Here is a 14373-nt window from a genome sequence, read left to right as displayed (position 1 = left end):
CGCACTTGGCCGGCTTTTTTTTATAAATATGCACTAGGTATAAATAGCACTAAAAATTTGGAATCATGCAATATATAATTTTAAAAAAATGGTAGTAATAAGGTGACAATTGCTCAGGAATTAGGTACCTTTACTAAAAATGAAATTCAAGATACGAGCTTTTCCAAACAAGTGCGAGTCGGACTCACGCACGAAGGGTTCCGTACCATAATTCAATATTCAATATTTTCATCTACTAAATACTTACTAATAATACTTTATAATTACTACTAAATAATAACAAAATTTGTAAGAAAAATGGTGTGTTTGTGCCCGTGGCAACGACTTAAAATGATTCTCTATAATTCTGTATTGAAATTTATAGAATGAATCATTTTATACGACGTCACTCATGGCAACCATTTAGGTATAAACTCAAAATCTCAAAATTTCCGTTTTAGCACCTACCGGGGTTGCTCCTCTCCCTTTTTTTAGTATTTGTTGTTATAGCAGCCACGGAAATACTTAATCTGTGAAAATTTCAACTTTCTAACTTTCATGGTTTATGAGATACAGCCTGGTGACAGAAAAACGGACGGACGGACAACCGAGCAAATGTAATAGGCTTCTGTAGGGAAACGTACGGAATCCTAAAAAGCTTATAAAAAATATCTAAATAAAATGTTGTATGCATCAGGGAAGATGAAACAAATTTATATCATACTTTGGATTCTAAGACTAACCAAAAAAAAAAATATGCATCTGCCACAACTTCCGAGCCCTGCTTATGAGCTACAATGAAAATTGTAAACTCCATTAAAACTATGAACTAATTCTAAATTTTTAGTGTTAGAATAATAATAAAAAATATTATTTTAATTTAAAATAATAGATTAGAAACTGTTTAGAAATAGTATTGACCTTGAAATAAATAAAAATAATACTAAGACTAAAAACTTTAAAAATATTCACATAACTTATCTGAAATTGATCACTTTAAATATAAAAAATTATTTTAACCTCTTAACTGTATATACAATATTATTCCAATAGATATATCACAGACAAGTTTCACTGGTTAAAATGTAAGGCACAAATTTTGATATATGCAAATTCATAGTGTTGCATTAGAAATGTGTTCACACAAACCGGTGTGAAAAAATTAAACACCAGGATGCAATATATATATTGCATCATATCATTAATACAATTAATTATTTAATTAGGTAAACTGGTTGGGGAAGGATAATTCTACATTAGTTTGGAGAGTTCGGACCAACGAATTTTCAGATACAATTTTAAGAACACTGCAACAGTTTTGAACACAACATTAATCAATGTTATTGTAAAATATTGTATGTTTAAATTTTAAAATTAACTTATATTATGGTAGTATAAAGAAAAAATACCAAGTTGACAATATAATTACCGATCAAATACGTAATGCATGTAGTCAGTAGTCACTTTTCAAAATTGACTGTTCCTAATTAGTTTCTTAACACGAATTATATATTTATAAGATGCAATTTTTAAAATGTTTTTATACCTATGTCGAACTGGAGAAAACAAATAGTTTTAATTAAAATTTGTGTGGCGAATGCAAGCACTTCTGTACTCGGTAGATACTTGTTATTATTATTTTTTAAACATGCAACAGCGCAAGCATCGAAATTTGAAATCTATTCTGAAGCACGTGTTTACGAAACGCACTATCAGTAAATAATATCTTAAAATTTAAATCGTGGTAATCACTAATCACATATATTCCCAGTTCGCCAACCTTACGTGTCTCTTAGATTTGTGATATGAAATAGTCAATAATTTACTTGTAGTTGCACTTTGTGGTTACACGGACACACTGATACGACCTCATAATCTCAATAACAATGTACTTATTATTCTTATCACTCAAAAGAACTAATCTCTCAACTCCAAGCTCTCAACTTACTTTTTAATACTTACTTAGTATTGTTTCAAGTATTTACTTTTGGTTGTAGTCAACAACAAATCGTTATGTATGAATCCAACAACTTTTTTCTAAACTCTTTTAAAACTTAAGTCAACCGTACATTTTAATTAATATTAACTAATGCGTTCTAAAATGAATTATTCATCATTTTTAAACCTGATTTTCTTGCAGTACATTTAGTTTAATTACTAATGGTTTTGTGACCTACCAATTAGTAGTCAGTTCATTTTCGGTAAATAACTCATCGCATAATAAACAATTTTCTCATCCATCTATGTATATTTGTATTATATTAACTGGTATATATGTTTCAGTAGTAGTTTTTTTTTATATCAACATAATCTAGTCGAAGTAGGTCGATATGGCTATTCAGCAGAAGTATAGACGAGAAGAAGTTAGTGAAGTTAGTTGTTGCCTTAAGTACATCATATTCAGTTTTAATGTGTTATTTTGGGTAAGATATAATATTAAACTCTTATCTTAACTATTATTTTAATGTTTTAATTTTACAATTTTAGATGTTTGGTTTATCTGTGATGGCAGTGGGCGTTTGGGCATGGACAGAAAAAAATGCATTTAATAATCTCAGTAAACTTACACATTTAGCACTTGATCCAGCTTTTGCTTTAATTTTAATTGGTAAGTGATACATTTAACACATAGGTATTCACTTGGAGTAGTTAGAAAAAAATCCCCCCACTATGAAAAAAAATCCACATTAGCATTATACCGAGGATTTACCGAAATTAATTCATAAATTATATATTATAAATAAAATTATTATTGTACTTAAATTGTTAATAAATTGTTATTTTATAAAAAAATGTATGCCACGATAGTACGATACCCATGATTATAATAATAATAATTATTGTATATAAATTAATATGTAAAAAAATAATAACAATAATCATCTTTTACCCTTTATTATATATATATATATATAAATGCATACCAGGATACCAAAGCTCATATTATTAATTGTATATAAATTAAAATGTAAATAATATAATATGTAATAGTAGTATATATTATGTGATTATATTGCCTAGTATTTACTTAAAGCGTAAATAATATAATTCTTATAAATTATTTATGTTTAGTCAATCACCAGTATTATTTTACTAGGAATTTTTTTTTGTAGTGAGGGGATTTTTTGTCTGCAATTTATTCACATGGTATACAATTGTTTTAATTCTTTCAGGTGGAATAACTTTTATAATAGGTTTCACGGGTTGCATCGGAGCTTTACGTGAAAACACATGTTTACTTGGGAGTGTAAGAATAATAAATTATTTTATAAATGAATACATTATGTATCAAAATAAAATGCATTTTATTTTATTTTAGTATGCGGTTCTCTTAGCTGTTATTTTGATACTTGAGTTAACTGCTGGAGTTTTAACATTTGTTTTTAAAGATTCTGTAAGTGAACTTTTTCCTTTTATTAACTATGAAGTAATTATTTAAACATATATTAATGAATTGATAAATAATAGATTAAATCACAAGCCACTGAAGGACTTCAAACATTCATCGTTCATTATAGGGAAGACCCTGATCAGCAAAATCTTATTGACTGGATACAGGAAGACTGGGTATCTTATATTTAACACAGTTATAATATTCTTTTATAATATGTATTATATATAAATTTTTTTATTTAAGTTACAATGTTGTGGAATCAAAGGCCCTGAAGATTGGGATTTTAACAATTATTTTAACTGCTCTTCACAAAAGGTGGGCAGCCGAGAAGCATGTGGAGTACCTTTTTCTTGTTGCAAACGTAAACTTAATGTAAGCTATTATTTATAAGTATATCAATCTTAACTCTATAGTCCATACACATATTTAAAGAATTGAAACATTATTTGTAGGAAATAGTAGAAAACAAACAGTGTGGATATGACGTGAGGAAAGTAGGATTTGTAAGTATGAAAATGTTTGTATGTATTTATAATATGTTAAGACAATACTAATTAATATAAATTATATAACTAATACATTTTGCTTATAAAGTTCTAATAAAACATATTCTAGTGCAGGGGTTCCAAAAAGTGGGTCACGCTAATATTTTCTTTTTATAATATGTAATATTTAATATATAATTGTATATAAAAAAAGATATATTCTATCTACAAATTCAAGTATATGATACAGTATTTTCCGTATGGCTCTGTTTTACATTGATTTTTGAATTTAGTTTCATAATTTCTCATTATCCGTGATGAATACAAGTGTACCATTGATGTGTTACCGCAACACTGCAAGAAATTAAATTATCGTAAACAGTGGCGATGACATGGGGGTCAGATCCCCTCCCATTGGCTTTGGAGTGGATAATCTTCCATATTGTGTTTGATGTGAATGTTGAATCAATTCAAATTATGTTCATTGTTCCTCATTGTTAAATATTTTACTACCTAAGTAAAAAGTTTTGAGAAATTTTCCAATTTTCCCTTCCCTAAAACTTTTTCTTTTTTTGATCCCCCCCATTCAGAAATCATGTCTACGCCACTGATCTTAAAGATAGCATTTAACAATGAAACAAAAAAAAAATCTCATTAGTATGTTATGGGTTATCAACATTTAAACAATTTCAAAATACATTGTACCATGAAAAGTTTGGAAACCTCTGATCTAGTGTAATCTAATAAAAGCTTTTAATAACTATTAACAGTTAAAACTTCTAATACTGTCATATTTTGGCAATTATAGTATGCTGAAAAATGGACAAGCTTAAATTTACCAACGCAAACAGGCGAAAGAAATATATATGAGAGAGGTTGCATGCGGGCCGCTGAGGAATGGGTTGAGGATAATTTTATTGGAGTCTTAACAACAGTTATGACTGTCACCATATTACAGGTATACGGTATTTCTCGCTAACTAGGCATGCGCTCTTTGTGTTTTGATATTTGGTTGTATGGTGTGGTTATTATTTTTGTGCATGTTTGTTTTGCATTTCCAGTATTTTGTATGTTCATTTTTATTTATTTTCCAATGCTTGTGTGTAATTGTACGTAGACCGACGATGTCGGAAAACGAGTGGACCTCATCATTAATGAAAAAGGATGTTTGCAATCTGGAGAAGAATGGCTAGAAAGAAACATGCTTTTTATAGCTACTGTGTGTCTTATATCAGCTTTTTGTAAGGTGAGTTAGATTAATTAAAAATGTTTTCGTCCTATAAAACAAAATACTCTTTGAATAACGAAAAATATATATTGATATATTAGAAAAGACAATTCTGCTCGTTAATTCAAATGTAATCTTTTATTTCCTTATTGAGTATGATAATTTCCACATTATACTTATATTGAAAATTCTTTAGACACTAAAAATATCCTCATAATTTTTAAATCTCAAAGAGTATGCTAAATATTTTAGTGTGATTCTACACCACTTACAATTAAAATTATCCTTTGAATTATTGTTATTATAAAATAGTTAAAAATGTTGTAAAACAGAATTTCCAGTAGTTAGCTGACACATCAACCCTAGAAGAATTATTTAAAATTTAGATTTAATGAAAATTAAAATAAGAAATGAGGGTATATACTAATTTATAGTTTACTTGAAAAAGTAACAAAAAATAAAAATTTTACTTTCGACTAAAAATGTTTATGTTATGGATTTATAATATTATTTAATATATTTAATCGTTATTTTAAAATATTTTTATTTAATTCAAGCAAAACAATTTATATTACTCAAACAGTCTGATATTCTGTTAACATAATATTATATTTGTAACAATTATTGTATTCTTTAACTTGAGTTAAATCACTGAAGTTTTCTATAATAATATACTCTTTAAAAACGTAGCTCAATTCATGACAAAATAGACTAATTTGTCATGACTATATTGTTGTTTGTTAATTTTCTGATTCCTGACCATATATAATCTAATTTTTTTATTATTCTTTAATTTAACTCAACATAAATAACCATAAGATGAGATCTCTTGCTTACTTTTTAATTTATGAATTTTATAAGATATTTTAACAGTTATTTGCAACAATTTTAATTTTATTATTGTAGGCAAATTATTATATCAGTGCACGTTTTTAAAAAATGTTATTATTTAAGTGTTTTTAATTTGGTATCAGTTTAATGTTTAGCATATAATTTTAAATTTAATTGGTGTGTTGATATTTTTTAATTTTAAATTTCAGATTTTAGGCATATGCTTTGCTCAAAATCTACGTGCTGACATATTTGCACAAAAAGGCAAGTGGCACTAGATGGAATTCTTAAGAAATGAACAAACAAGATTATAAATATATATACTTTTTTTAAGAGGTTTTTAGCCTAATCAATATTTTTTCATAACTAAAATAGTGATAAAAAGATTGTAGTCCAACTATTTAGTGATTATCTAAACATGCTTCTATGAATTTTTTTTATCCAAATTTTTGGTTTTCGATAAAGTTTGATTAGTAGTTTTCATAACAATTTATCCTTAATACCCTATTATACATCACACACTCACACATAACAAGATTAGATTATAGACATATTATATAATTATTTTTTTAAGAAAAAACTAATTATACATTAATGTATAAATATGTATTTGAACTTGAATTCTCTCGTAAAATACATTTTGTGTTTACGACTGAAGTCAAATTTGCCTATAATTTGTACGCACAGTTATGGTTTTGAATTTGAATTTTTTTAATTCTTGTTTATTCTTCCGCATAAAGATATTCTTTGGTTATCTATGTTCTTACTTTTTAACATGTTCAAAGATGGATTATGTGCTAAACCAAAATTACAACTCTAGTTATATCTGTATTATGTTTCATTATTTACCAAATTAGATCTCTCTTAGAATGTTTTTTTTTTTTTTTCATTATAATACAATTTAATTTTTAATTTTGCTCAAAATATCTCAAAGTATTATTTTATAAATGGGTATGTAAATTGTATTAGATTTGTGCCAAACAAATTATAGTATTAATATGCAGTTTATTTTCAATGTATTTTTCTAAGTTAAGTTCCTACTAGTACTATTTACATAACCTAAAATTTAATTATGCTTAATTTCACAATATTATACTAATAAATAATAATTTAACAATACACGTATTACTAAATCAACTAACAAATTTAATCTATACAACATTCCATAATATTATATGCATTTTTTGTAAAAAAATTCAAAAATATTACAATGAATAAATGATTTGTAGTTTTTTAATAATATTGTTTTACTTTCAATTACGCACTTAGCAATTGTAAATCTAATCAGTGGTGGTTCGTGTAGTTAGGTTAGTGACTGGGGTACAGATTTTTCCCCATCATCTTATCTGTACTAAAATTATAATAATATTGTTCTATATTATAATTACGGATGACCAAGACCATAAGAACACAAAAATAAACATATAACTTAAAATAGCACAATTCATTTGTGCCCCACATCACCATTTGATTTATTTGTGCTGACAATTGTTTACCTATGCAGTGGATCGAGGCAAAGTGAGCTTGTTCCAGTCAGTGGCGTAGCGAACTTTAAATCATATGGAAGCAAACAAATTATTTATGACCTACCCCACCCAACTCCAACTGATATATACGATACTCACATGCTTAAATATGGGGATGGGGTAGCACCCAAAATAAAGTTAAAAGACTGACCGGGTGTATGGACTTTATGAGGTTATGACCCACCACCACCCCCCAGAAACCAGAAGCAATTGCTTCTGAAAAACATGATTCGCTACGCCACTGGTTCCAGTTGTCCAATATACATGCCATAGACCTTATACTCGTAGGCGGAGCATTTAAGGCCAGTGGGGTTGGGTCATTGGCAATTTGTGTTGGTGATATATTATATATATATTATTTACAGTTATATAGTTTATTGTACCATCTAGTGCGCATGCGCTGTGTAATTCGTTAACACCCGAATGGCGCAGTCACATTTGACTGCTGAAACTACATCCATACTCTGTTGACTAGTAAAGGTCCATGCTATACCTATGCCTATATACCTACCTAAATGAATAATCAATCGTCAACAACTCAGTATTTAAATTTTTTTTTCCATAATTGTCAGTTACACAATAGATACAGAAAAAATTTTATCTTTTAATTTAATTTGAGTTCTTCATGAATAATTTTCTTATTCATTATTTTGGGTGGGGCATACTAAGCTTGTGTGCCCCTTACCACCATACCTAATTTTTAACGCTCTATCAAAAAAACCATGTTGGTACCATGAATTTTCCTTCATTCCATTCATGTTAAGAAGGAACATCGGCGGACAATTTGTGCACAGGGGAGTGGCTTAACCACACAGATGGTTAACTCGGTGGAAATCGACAAATAAGTGTTGACTGACCTCTGTCTAAATAAAACTTTTTCACTGTGGAGGTTCCTTGACATAAATGTGATATCATACATACTTGTAACTAGTACACAGTTTTTCTTTAACAGTCCATTCAATGAACTTTAAAAAGATAAATTTAAGGGCTTATAATGAAATAAATAATTCAGCATGATTTTCTTAGATACAGTATTCTGAATAGTGATGGGAACTATCGAATAGTCACTATCGAACTATTCGATAGTAATTCCATAACTATCGAACATTCGAATAGTCACCATGTATTCGATAGCTTTAAAACTATTCGAATAGTTTTCAATCGAATAGTTTATCGAATGGTTTTCAATGTTTTCATTCAATAGTTTAGTTAATTGAATAATTTTTATTTTTTATTCATTCGAAATTCAAATTTTGATTGGTTGTAACTTTTAAATTGTAACTTGTTAGTTTTTTATCTTATATTTGATACATAAAAATAATAATGTATTTTTATCCATAGAAGAAATTACATCAGATTTGAATTTTAGAGTTCTTCAAATATCTCTATGAACAATAAGTTTATTTACTTTCTAAATTTTAATGTATAATTATTAATTATTAATTAGTAATTACTAATTTGTAAAGATAATTTTCTACAGCTTATATTTGGAAATTGGAATACGCGTTTATGTGGGGACAATGATTCATCGCTAAAAAGTAAAATCTCAGGTGGTCAAGAAATAAATTGTGAATTAAAATTTGAAATATCAAAATTCCAAATAGTCCGTATAATAAAAAACTATTCGATAGTGTTATTCGAATAGACTATTCAATAGTGCTATTCGATGGTGCTATTCGAATAGACTATTCGATAGTTTTTATTGAAAAACTACTAATCGGTTATACTTAAAAACATTCGAATAGTATTAGATAGCTTAAAAAAACTATCGAATACTATTCGATAGTGTAAACTATTTGATAGTGCCCATCACTAATTCTGAATATCTCAAATATTCCGTGTTTTTAAATTGTATTTGAGGCTTATAACTTGAAAAATACAGTCAAATTAATTTTTATTCCCTTCGAGATTCAACTGTTATCTGTTTAAATAAAAAATATTGTATTAGTGGCAACATAATAACTATTGTTTACACATATTTATTTAAATGTGTATAGAATTGTTCAATTTGATAAAATAAAAAAAATTTCAATAACATAGGTACTTAGCTATATTAAAATAAAATAGAAGATTTAAAATTGGAATTCTTGAAAATATAATATGAAGTTCTAACTTATCATTAAAAGTTATAAAAAAAAATAAAATAATAGTGAAAAAGCTTTAATTTTTAAAATAAAACAAGTATTGAATGTTCAAACCCAACATTTAAACAAATAAATACTAACTAAATTAACTTAAATTAACATATTATTTTTGCCACTACGATCAAATATTCCACTATTACAAAATAATTTAAACAAATAAATAATGAAAAATTTCAAAATTAATAAGTTAATTATTAAAATAAACGGATAAAAACATATTTTAAGATAACTATTAATACATTTTACCACTCTGAAATAGAAAAAAAAATTCCGCTTTATGAAATTATATTTAGTTACTAACATTAAAGTATTTTATAATTGATAAACTGATATTTTAATTTGTAAGGCATAACTGCCACATATAATCAAAAAATAAAATAATTAAAACATTTACAATAGGATTTGATATAATATAAAAGTTCTTTTTTGAACACTTGTCATCCTTATCCATATTATAATTAGTTAAACACCATTTTTATTTTCAGGGGCATGCCATGTTAGTCTTTCTTCATAGAACTTGATAACAACTTGGGGGCACATTAAATTAGCCTCCTGAGCTGATATTAAATCCGCTTCTTCTATCCCCTTCCATTTCAATAAAAACATTAAAGAGCCACTGGAATCTGTCGCACCAATAATTTTTTCTGCCACTTTCTCCGCTGAAGAAGCTCCAGAAACATCATTATTTTCCTTTTCTTCTGACACACTGACACAATCATCGTCATCATCATCATCATCATCGTCGTCCTCATCATCTTCATCATCATCATCATTTTCAGTCAGGTCAGACTTGTCGGACTTATCAATCTTTTCAGCCCTTTTCTTTGGTTGAGGAGAAGAAGTCTTCCTAAGTTCTTTTGATGAACCGGATGGACCACCAGACGGTCCAGCTTCTGATGATGCACAACTGGTAACTGTCGAACTGGAAAGTGTACGTTTACGGCCACGCTCAGGTTGATCCTTTTTTTTCTTCTCCTTCTCCTTAAGTTCTTTTTGTTTCAGTTTTTCCTCAAAGTCTCTAATTAACTCTTCACAATCAAGGTTTTCTTCAGGCTCCCAAGTATTATCTACATCATCGTAACCATTCCACTTAAGAAAGTATTCCACCTTGTTATTTCTAGTCCGTTTATCTAAGATTTTTTCTACAGAATATTCCTCTTCTTGCTCTTCGGCATCAGAACCAGATTCTATGTTGTTTTCAACAACTTCTTTTCCTCTAGAATAAAAATACATCAATATGTTACTAATATGTAATAATATATCAAAATAGATGTATCATTTATTTAAAATGTTGCTGCAGATGACACCAAAAAACATCGTGTAAATTGTTATCTATGGGCTACAGTGGCATAGCCAGGATTTTTGACTGGTGGGCTATTACTTTATAACTTTGTCAGCATAACAACTAAACACTTTGTTTTTTATACACTTCACCAATTGAACCAATAAATCATAGGGACATCAATATTTTTATTTTCAATTACCTAAAGTATATTTTGTTGAAAAAAAAACAATTAAGTATAATATACCACAGGCAGATATATATAAAGCATTTATAGTTAAACATTGCTTTTAATTATTGATAATACCATTTTAGTTACGCAAGATTGTTTGTTATTTAAATAGTTAATATTATGTACTTAGGTATATTTGTATTGATATAAAAATAAAAATTAATTAAAACCTTAAAATGAAAATCATACAGGACTTGTAACAAAATAAATGCCCAAGCTAATGGTCCCCGAAAAATAAGTTTGTCAAAAGGATAGGAATTCGATGATTCTATTCAACTAAGATCTCAGACATAATATCATCGCACAAAAGATGGTAGTGACACACTATATATTATATAGTAATGGGAAACACGAAAAAGAATAAGCGGGTTAATGCTTATAATTAATTGGGTATTAAACCAGCAGCAGATCTATGGGAACGCATTCCAACATAATCGCGAATAGCCTTTTGAAAGACAAACAAAAGTAACAATTAATGTTTTCCAAAACATAATTTTTATTTTTGTTTGTCTGACATAATCAAAGTCGATTGCGACGATCGGTCGTGTATATTGGTCGATCCTCACATTTGAGCGTTGAGTATTGACACAAACGAGAACGCGTATAAGTTGTAATTCTGAAAACCGACGCAAGCGGACGGTAACGAATACAACCAGCCGGACACGGACGCGCGCGAACAGGTTGGCGGCGACAACGTATGTGTATTCTCTAATACCCAATTCTGCTTCTGGCTACACGCAAGTGTAAGACACTAATATATGAAAATTAGGTAAACAATAGACAATTGAGAGGCTTGCCATCGGAATTCCATTTATTCATAGTATAATCCCCCCAAATGGTTTTCGTGATTTATTATTTTCACAGTCACACATATTTTTCTGTTAACACTGTAAAATATGGACGATGGTGTATGAAATAAGTTTTTAATGGTTTTATTTGATTTCGTGAAAATCTACACAGGTCACAGCCGGTCACGCGCAGTCTCGACGATATGGGAACAACGAGCGTAAACAATAAAAACCGCGGGTAAAAAGTAACGAAAGGTTAGTGCATGTGCTGTAATATTAGTTGTTACTAACCTGGAAGACATAATGAAGGTTTGCGGCGAATGAAACTACAGGAAATCAGTGCTCAGCGTCAGGAAATACAAATCAACCGCACGGCGGGATCCGCGAAATTGAAGTGCGTGACCAGTGGAACAACGGCGACAGCTTCGGCGGCAATGCAATGTGGTCGGCGTTTAGCACAGGTACAGACCAGACGATGATCAAACAAGAATTAACAAACAACTAAACAAATTAACAACGACGGCGCTGGATGGTTGAAAATAAATTAGGATAGTGGTCAGTGGCGGACGTCAGTGTGTTCCCGACGGGAAAAAATACAGTTGTATGAGTGCAGGCAATGTTGGCAATAGCTGTCTGCCACTAACGTGAAAGCGCCGTGAACCTAAGGTTCTTATTCTATGGGTCGATGAATGCAGAAAGGCAACTTCACAGCATGAACGACAACATAAATGTACAGGCCACGGCGTAGCGCCATCTTATTTATTCCTGTTGCATGCACAATAAATACATTGGGGCTCCTGACGCATGCGCAATAAATTCATCGGTGCTGAACGGCCGGACCAAATCGGCTTCAAGCGAGAACTACGCGTGATATAAGCATATTATCTATATTAGCTCTATCCGGTATGTATTATCTGAAGCCGGGAACACAAGGCGCGCTGTGTACCGCGTGGAGTGTGGAGTGGTATAGCGCGGTACGCCGGTACAGTTGACGTGCCGTCTGTTTGGTGTTGCACTGTTGCGCGTTGTTGCCCCGCAAAATTTATAAGCGCGGCGCGTCTCTTCCACAGAAAATTGCGGGTCTCTGTATGTCTGTACCTCGCGCTAAAGGAGAATTGACTCGGCGTGTCGGTTTTAATGTTCGTGGCATATACACGCTCCACTCTCCTCACGCCCCGTATATCCCCGACATTTTGCACACATTTGAAGTATATTTAAATATATTTGATAATATTAGTAGAAATTGTACTTACCAACGTACATAGGCGTGCGCAAACTTTACCATTGGTACCTAAAAAGTCTATGATTATAATATTACATAATATTATTATAATAATATAAGTTCAATTTGCAGACTATTTTATAGCGATAGAACCATAGAAGGAACTAGAATCGATTAGCCTGGTGGACCTAACATTTTTTTGAGCCCAATATTGAATATTATAATAAAAAATAACATACAAAAGACAGCCGAATTCAACGCGCCGAATTCTTTTGTACCCACTTCAATACACAATAGGTATAATTTTATTTTATTTATAAATCCTGTTTAAGTATTTTTATTTTTATTTTTTGCATATTTTTCACTAGGTATATGATGTATTACTATATTTATAGGCGCAAATAGGGAGGGCTTTAGGGACTAAGCCCCTAAAAATGTCTATAGCCCCCAAACATTTCCTACATTTTGTCTTAAGCTTATTCAATATTATTAAAATACGGCTTTAGCCCCCCCCCCTCAAATCCCAAACGCTATTTGCGCCTATGAAATTATTCCTTATTATAACTTAAAACTTAATGTTAGGAAATTTTTTGTTTTTTTTCGTTTGACACGCAATCAATATATTTTCCTACTCGGTATTAATATTAAATTATTATTATTTTTACTATTATTATCAGTAAATCTGGTACTAAAGGTAAATAAAGGTAAAAAGTTCCCAATCGTGTTATGCCCATCAGGCTGTCTCTGTTCATATTACATACGGGGATATCTCAAGTGCGTCCCATTTTTAATTTTTACCTTTTTCATAGCCCGACTGCTTCCGCAGGGCTGAGACACGATTGAGCATAAAACACCTTTTTTGCGACACGATTGAGCATAAATTGTCGACGTATCAAAGGAAATTTCCAAAATTTCCTATTTCTATGTGGGCTGAAATGAGTAGTTGTTCTGAAAGGGCAATAAATGCTTGTGAAAGCATTCATTCCAAGTACAACTCATTATTTTATAAACATCACCCAGATGGCCAGATATATATACATTTTTGGAAATATTAAAAAAAATTCAAATCGACACTAAAATAGCAATCCGAACGGCCACACAAACAACAAGAAAACCAAAAGGAAGTATGTGCAAGAAAATTACATACATAGAAGACAATATAAATCAATTTAAAAATAATAAAATATCTGGATTAGATTTTGTCAATAGAATGGCATTTAAACACAAGCCTAATTTTTGGGGCGTAAGCCAATTCACCTCCT

General features: G+C 29.9%; 3 protein-coding genes across 8 annotated transcripts in view; 1 reads left to right on the top strand and 2 right to left on the bottom strand.

Moving 5' to 3' along the window:
• Positions 1 to 1667, bottom strand: part of LOC100164946 (nuclear fragile X mental retardation-interacting protein 1) — a 7853-nt gene extending 6186 nt beyond the window's left edge. The window contains exon 1 of one of the 2 annotated variants that reach the window (XM_008185285.3): positions 1409 to 1667. The gene's annotated coding sequence lies outside the window, so the exon portion shown is untranslated. The remainder of the gene's footprint in view (positions 1 to 1408) is intronic. The other variant, XM_001946613.5, reaches the window with a different exon arrangement.
• A 97-nt stretch (positions 1668 to 1764) lies between these two features.
• On the top strand, positions 1765 to 7034 carry LOC100166966 (tetraspanin-5). 5 transcript variants are annotated; one of them, XR_003839621.1, is made up of 11 exons: positions 1765 to 2180; positions 2266 to 2402; positions 2467 to 2587; positions 3153 to 3226; positions 3299 to 3373; positions 3448 to 3546; positions 3617 to 3745; positions 3826 to 3876; positions 4667 to 4816; positions 4920 to 5104; positions 6127 to 7034. XR_003839621.1 is itself a non-coding variant. In XM_008185283.3 (11 exons), the coding sequence occupies exons 2-11, from the start codon at positions 2310 to 2312 to the stop codon at positions 6193 to 6195; spliced, it is 990 nt and encodes a 329-aa protein (XP_008183505.1). In that variant the 5' UTR covers positions 1765 to 2180; positions 2266 to 2309; the 3' UTR covers positions 6196 to 7034. The 5 variants fall into 5 exon arrangements, 4 of the variants coding, with proteins under 4 accessions (XP_008183505.1, XP_008183506.1, XP_003244816.1 ...); XM_008185283.3 differs by having other exon boundaries at positions 4976 to 5104; XM_008185284.3 differs by having other exon boundaries at positions 2263 to 2402; positions 4976 to 5104.
• A 2638-nt stretch (positions 7035 to 9672) lies between these two features.
• Positions 9673 to 12392, bottom strand: LOC100169040 (heterochromatin protein 1-like). Its single transcript, NM_001162338.2, is given in 2 exon segments — positions 9673 to 10803; positions 12181 to 12392. Coding segments are annotated over 2 exon segments (765 nt in total). The 5' UTR covers positions 12192 to 12392; the 3' UTR covers positions 9673 to 10049.
• Positions 12393 to 14373: the final 1981 nt, after the last annotated feature.

The sequence above is a fragment of the Acyrthosiphon pisum genome, chromosome A2, assembly GCF_005508785.2.
Source record: "Acyrthosiphon pisum isolate AL4f chromosome A2, pea_aphid_22Mar2018_4r6ur, whole genome shotgun sequence".
NCBI classification, from domain to species: domain Eukaryota; kingdom Metazoa; phylum Arthropoda; class Insecta; order Hemiptera; family Aphididae; genus Acyrthosiphon; species Acyrthosiphon pisum.
This window is presented reverse-complemented; position numbering and strand designations above follow the sequence as displayed.